The 7288-nt window shown below is 35.1% G+C and overlaps 1 protein-coding gene across 1 annotated transcript; it reads left to right on the top strand.

Annotated features, from left to right (window-relative positions):
- Positions 1-5586: 5586 nt before the first annotated feature.
- On the top strand, positions 5587-7080 carry LOC128869402 (kelch domain-containing protein 10 homolog; the record flags this gene model as incomplete). The annotated part of the gene is made up of 2 exons (XM_054111953.1): positions 5587-6138; positions 6207-7080. Coding segments are annotated over 2 exons (903 nt in total), but the record flags the coding sequence as incomplete, so codon positions are not given.
- Between the last annotated feature and the right edge of the window lie 208 nt (positions 7081-7288).

Genomic DNA, 7288 nt, shown 5'->3' with positions numbered 1-7288 from the left:
AAAAAAACTAAAAAACACGCTTTTATTGCTAATCGAACTAAAAAGAAGAAAATAAATTTTAATGACAAAGAGACCTATAATGAAGTAATAGCAAATCGAACGATCAGTCATAGTCAACTACCTCAGAACAGAATTATAACAAACATTAAGATACAAATAGAATAATTCAAATTAGAGTTAAAAGCGTGGGATGCATTTTGCTTCACTTTCATAACCCTCTGTACATAGGTAGTTGCCAATAGAATGATTGTAATATCTACTATATCAAGCATCCCACGCTTTTAACTCTAACTTGAATTATTCTATTTGTATCTTAATCTATATACATATATAAAAATTCAGCCGTTTTTCGCGTTGTGATGAATTTTACGGAGAATGGCTCAACCGATTTTAACCAAACTTTGCCACATTGAAGAGACACATGTGGAGAAGATTTGTAACTATGTTTGGTTAAAATCTCCTTTACTTCTTCGTCAACACACAGTGTACATGAGGCAGCGTTCTTTTTACGCGTGTGTTTGTTATTGTAAACGATTGCATGGAGCGTACATTTTACTCACATATGTACAAGTTATCGCAGCAGTATTTATGCCTAAATTTTCATTCCATTACATACATTTCAATGGAATGCCAACATACATACATATACATATATTCATACAGCAGTGGCTGCACGCCTGCATTCGCATGGAATAGAAACATACAAATTAGCAGGCACATCTGTAGCTGACCGCCTGCAATAACTAATCGTAACACAATGCTGCTGTGACTAACTTAACACTTTGCTTAAATACTTCTTTTTTACACCCACACTTCGGGATAACCGAAACAAAACCATTAGCTCAACGAACCTGAACAGGTCGTCGCTAAAAAAGTACTTAAGCAAGGCCGTTTTCTTAGAAGATTACCAAAGGTTATCAGTAATAGTGCATACTGAAAGTAAGTGTTAAAACTAACAAGAAAGTGTTTTATTTGGTAAAGTGCTCAAGTGAAGCAGTTTCCAGGCATCAACCAAAGAGATAAGAAAAGTGCGTCAGAAATATTTAAGAGAAGAGATTGTTTTCACACTTTCCGTAGATATTTTCCCGAAAAATTTCAAAAATATATATTATTTTTGCTGATCATTTCCCATTTCTGTTCTGTGTAATTTTCATTTCAACGCGTGCTCACAGTTCACTTATATTTTTAAAAGATGGCGCTAACAGTATGTTACTTTGAATTCCAGTTTAAAAACCAGAAAAGTAGCAATCAAGAGCTCAGAGTGACATAAAGAAGACCACTTTGATTCGGTAAAAGAAATGCCAAGAGGTAGAAGACATGCTAACATCGGACGTAATACACAATAGAAATGTGCAAAATCACAGACAAAATGAAAGTGAGGAAAATCATGCTGATAGATTAAGTCAACAAAGCGATCGTACTAGGTCACGTTCTCAAAATCGGCCAATAAATATCAATTCTGTAAATTTGAATGGTGCAGCATTTCAATATAATCCACAACTTGATTATTCATCTCACAAATACGTTGTCGTTGGAAGTATGGATAAAATTTGCGGATTTTTGTCAAGCATTGAAATTCAAAACTGAAACACCAGGCATGTGTTGCGCTGCAGGAAAAGTTCGTTTACCAGACATACAATATCCGCCCGAACCATTAGCTACATTATTATCGGGAACATCACCCGATTCCAAACATTTTCTTGAAAAAATTTCCACATATAATTTATGTTTTCAAATGACATCTTTTGGTGCTGGAAAAATTATAACCGATAACTTCATGCCAACGTTCAAGGTAATACATAAACTTCAACGTTCAACAACATTCGCTGACACATCTAGTGAATCATTAGATTTTATGGATAAAAATTATGGCTTTTTTCAGATTCAAGGGCAAGCATATCACTTAATAGGTACCCGATCAAGAGTCAAAATTTTTGCAAATTTATTTCATTAATGACGGCGATGATGAACTTGAAGCACGGTGTGCATTTTCCAGAAATTTAAACAGAGTTATTATGAGAGAGTTACAAGATTTATTACACACATACAATGTTTTGGTGCAAAGTTTTAAAACAACAATCGAAAGATTGTCATCTGATAATCATAAAATTAAAATTGATGCAAATAAAACGCCTGCCGGCGAACATCGTGGAAGATACAATCAACCAACTTCAAGCAACGAGGTTGCAATTGTTATATCTGGAGATGAATTTCAATTTGTTTTGCAAAGAAGAAATGACACACTGCAACGTGTTAATGAAACGCATCGAAAATATGATGCATTACAATATCCTCTTATGTTCTGTCGTGGTGAAGATGGTTATTCGATTGATATAAAACAAATAAATCCAGCAAATGGTCAAGAAACAAATAAAACTGTAAGCGCAATGAATTATTATGCATACAGAGAAAATTAAGAGTATATATAAAATCAAGTATATTGTTGACATGTATGCGAAAATAGAAACAGAACGATTGAATTACATTAGATTCAACCAAAGAAAATTACGCTGTGACGAATACATACATTTACGATATGCAATTAACAACGATACCAACGTTAATAACATTGGTCAAATGGTAATATTACCTTCATCGTATACAGGCAGTCCAAGGCATATGCATGAATACGCCCAAGATACAATGTGTTATGTCAGAAACTATGGTCGACCCGACTTATTCATAACTTTCACATGCAATCCGAAATGGGATGATATTAAGAATCATTTATATACTGGGCAACCAGCTACTGATAGGCATGACATTACTGCAAGAGTGTTTAGACGAAAGCTACAGTCTCTAATGGATTTCATTGTAAAACATAAAGTTTACGGAGATGTACACTGTTTCATGTATTCTGTGGAATGGCAAAAAAGAGGCTTGCCTCATGCGCATATTTTGATTTGGTTAAAACAAAAACTAGCCACAGATAAAATTGATCATATTATATGTGCTGAAATTCCAGATATAAATGAAGATCCAGAATTACATACTACTGTAACCAAAAACATGATTCATGGACTGTGTGGTACGTTAAATCAAAATTCTCCATGTACTATTGTATATGGTTGATGGTAAATGTTCAAAAAACTACCCAAGGCAATTAATTGCTGAAACAATGACTGGAAATGATGGATATCCATTGTATCGTAGAAAATCACCAGAAGATAATGGAAAAACAGTCAATGTGAAAATAAATAATCAAGATGTGGAGATCTATAACCGTTGGATAGTTCCGTATTCAAATTATTATCGAAAACATTTAACGCACATATAAATGTTGAATATTGTAACTCCGTAAAATCCATCAAATACATATGCAAATCCATTCAGTCCATTTAGAAAATGAACAAAGTGTTTATTTCACTGAAAATACTGCTCAACAAATGACCGAACGACCACCAGCAACAACACTAACTGCATTTTTCAACTTATGTGAAACAGATTCATTTGCAAGAACATTGCTTTATTCAAATGTTCCTAAATATTATACATGGAATGCATCATCAAGGTCCTGGGTACGAAGGCAACGAGGAATGCCTGTAGATGGATATCCAGGTGTTCATTTGGGTGATGCAATCGGACGACCTTACACTGTGGATCCAAGTAAAGTGGAATGTTTCTATTTACGTTTACTCTTAGTTGATATTCTCGGCCCAAGATCATTCGATAGTTTGAAACGAGTTAATGGTCATCTTTGTTGTACTTATCAGCAAGCGTGCAAAGAATTGAATTTGCTTCAAACTGATAATCAGTGGGATGCAACTCTTATGGATGCATGTGCAACAAGTTCTCCACACCAAATAAGAACACTATTTGCCATCATTATGGCTACATGTTTCCCAGCAAACCCAAACGAATTGTGGAGTAATTACCAAGAATACATGACAGAAGATATCCTACAACAAGTACGTCGCATTACTGCAAATCAAAATTTGAATTATACAGATGAAGTATATAATGAGGCATTAATTAAAATCGAAGACTTTTGTTTGATGATTGCAAATAAAACTCTGAGTGAGTTAGGTATGATCGCACCAAATCGTCCGATGCATGATGCATACAATGCAGAATTAAGACGTGAAAAAGAATATGATCGAAATGATCTGAACACATTTGTAACAACAAACCTACCAAAATTAAACACAGAACAAAGCAGGCATATGACACAATTATAGACAATGTTGCAAATGAAAGAGGAGGAATATTCTTCTGAGATGCACCAGGTGGGACTGGAAAAACGTTTTTGTTGTCGTTCATTTTGGCCACCATTCCATCACAGAATAATATTGCATTGGCTTTGGCATCATCTGGAATAGCGGCAACTTTATTGGACGGCGGTCGCACTGCACAATCTGCATTAAAGTTACCATTAAATATCCAAATAAATAAAGAACCAACTTGCAACATTTCTAAAAATTCTGGAATGGGAAAGGTTTTACAAACATGTAAAATTGTTGTATGGGATCAATGTACGATGGCTCATAAAAAATCACTGGAAGCCTTAAATAGAACACTGAAAGATTTTCGAAATAACACAAACATATTTGGTGGTGCACTAATTCTATTGGCCGGTGATTTTCGACAAACTTTGCCTGTTATTCCCAAATCAACAGCAGCTGATGAAATGAGAGCGTGCCTTAAATCTTCTAATCTGTGGAGATATGTTCAAAAACTCACATTAACTACTAATGTTCGTGTGCAGTTACAGAATGATCCAACAGCTGCTTAATTTTCCGAACATTTGTTGCAAATCGGAATTGGACGAAAGCCAATTGATAAGAATACAGGCATGATCACACTTCCAACTAATTTTTGTACCGTAACAGAATCAAGAGTACAATTAGTACAAAATGTATTCACAAATATTGCACAAAACTATCGAAATCAAGATTGGCTAAGCGAGAGAGCTATATTAGCTGCCAAAAATGTAGATCTCAAGGAAATCAATGCCAGTATTTTGACTCAAATTCCAGGTGAAGTTGTCACCTATAAATCAATTGATTCAACCACTAATCCCGACGATGTAGTGAATTATCCAATTGAATTTTTGAATTCACTGAATTTGCCTGGCTTGCCACCACATCGTTTGCATGTGAAAGTCGGCGCAGTGATCATTATGTTGCGAAATATCAATCAGCCGAAACTATGCAATGGGACAAGATTAGCAGTGAAACGGACAATGAACAATGTAATTGAAGCAACAATTTTGAAAGGCAAATTTAAAGGTAAAGATGTTTTGATTCCGCGCATTCCAATGATTTCAACAGATTTGCCTTTTGATTTTAAGCGACTTCAATTTCCCATTACAATCAATAATACTAAGTTTCCACCGCAGCCGCTATCGTGTTCTCTGCCGCTATCGTGTTCTTAGCGCAAACACGAAACAAAACACCTGTCAAATCCCATACAAAATTAAAACACAACTCCATACCTAAACCCACTTTTCAAAGCGTGTTTTGTTGGGTTTGCGTCTAATTTAATTATTAAGTGGTGGCAATGTTGCTCATTTTCCTCATTTATTATAGCATTCTTATCGAAACATGGCAACAATGATTGCAATTTGTCAATATGACATTTGATTGACGCACCGGCTATCCATTTGGTGAATCTTGCTCAAACGATTGTTATATATATCAAACAACAGGTAAAAAAGCGAGTGTTGAGCGAATAGAGGCTACTGGTGATGCGCCAATTCCGCAATATGGGCCGGGAATAGTTTTACACGAACATTATTTATATACGGTTGGGGGAACAACTGGCTATGATTACTCTTGTGAAGTGCATCGCTTAAATTTGCGCACACGAGTGTGGGAATGCGTATATATCTGTCGTCCAGATATACGCGAAGATCCAGAGGGTCGTTATCGTCACGAAGTTGTCTACGATGGGCAATACATATATGTGCTGGGTGGTGGTACATCGAATTTAGTGTATGATTTACAACGCATCCCTGCATTTAATTTAATTACAAACCGATGGGAATATTTCGTCACATTACCCGATCGAACATCACAAACAAATCTAACAATCGAGCGACAAAATTCCGGATATCCAAACCCACGAAAGTGCTTTTCCTGCGTACAGCACACGAAATCGAATGGTGAGGTCGAAGCATTCATTACGGGAGGCTTGCAGGTGCGTAATAATTAAATTTAGTATTATTAAATTATATTTGAAGTTGGATATCCCTTTTCCATTTGCAGGCCGATCAAGTATATTTTTCAGATATATGGAGATTAAATTTTACTAATAAGCAATGGACACTTATAAAAACAGCCTCTCTACCAAAAGCTTTGTACTTCCATGCCGCAGCGCACAGTCAAAATGGTTGTATGTACATATTCGGTGGTATTGAATATGATGAAAAACGTATACGACGGTGCAATGACCTTTATAAAATGTGGATGACCATACCATTATTAAGTGAAATTTGCTGGGAGGCAGTGTTACATTACAGACCAAATCTCAAATTGAATGGCCACTCACAGCTGCTTAAAATGGGCATACCATTGCGCTTTGCACAGAGATTGTGGCATTCTTCAAAAGCCAAATGATTATACAATAAATGAAGAGATATATGGTATGGTATGTCATGTAACGAGCAATAAGAAGCGACAATTTTTATGTTTCACTCTAGACATAAAAGCATAATTATTGTTTGCTAACCATTTAGGAATGACATAGTTTCATATGGAAGAAATGGAACCAAAAGAATAAACATAATAAAATAAGACATTAATAATGAGTAAAAATGAAAAAAGCTAATTAATATGAAAATTAAAGAGTAATTATTTTTATACGCTACATATGTGTACGAGCAGTTGTGGCGATTTTTTTTACAATATGGTTCATACACTGTCAATGGATGCTCAGATCACGAATTCTAGAAAATTGTATCATAAGAGTGGAAGCAGGATCAAGTGGCCAATCGGGCAACCAGATGAACACCAAATTTAAAAGGATAATAGTCTGCCGTCTGATTTAAAGTTCGTATCCATGAGTCTATGCATAATTAAATTCGCTTTTTCCAGATTAACGATATAAACAAATTATTTTCAATAAAGAAATCAAAAATGAATAAAATGTTATTTTATAAAATTATGTATTACAAATTTTATTGTTCTGGTGAAAAGTTGTTTTTCAGATTTAAACCAATTGGACTCTTTGTAGGATATGGCTTCATTAAATGCTGAGAGAGACGAAAAGCAGAGTCCCCTATAATATGGACTGGTATTTTTGTGGATCCATACAGCAAGCTCAATTCATCAAGAAGTGCACAACTTTG

Source organism: Anastrepha ludens, chromosome X (assembly GCF_028408465.1).
Source record: "Anastrepha ludens isolate Willacy chromosome X, idAnaLude1.1, whole genome shotgun sequence".
Lineage (NCBI taxonomy): Eukaryota > Metazoa > Arthropoda > Insecta > Diptera > Tephritidae > Anastrepha > Anastrepha ludens.
The sequence above is the reverse complement of the archived record's forward strand: the minus strand, read 5'-3'. Positions and strand labels throughout refer to the sequence as shown.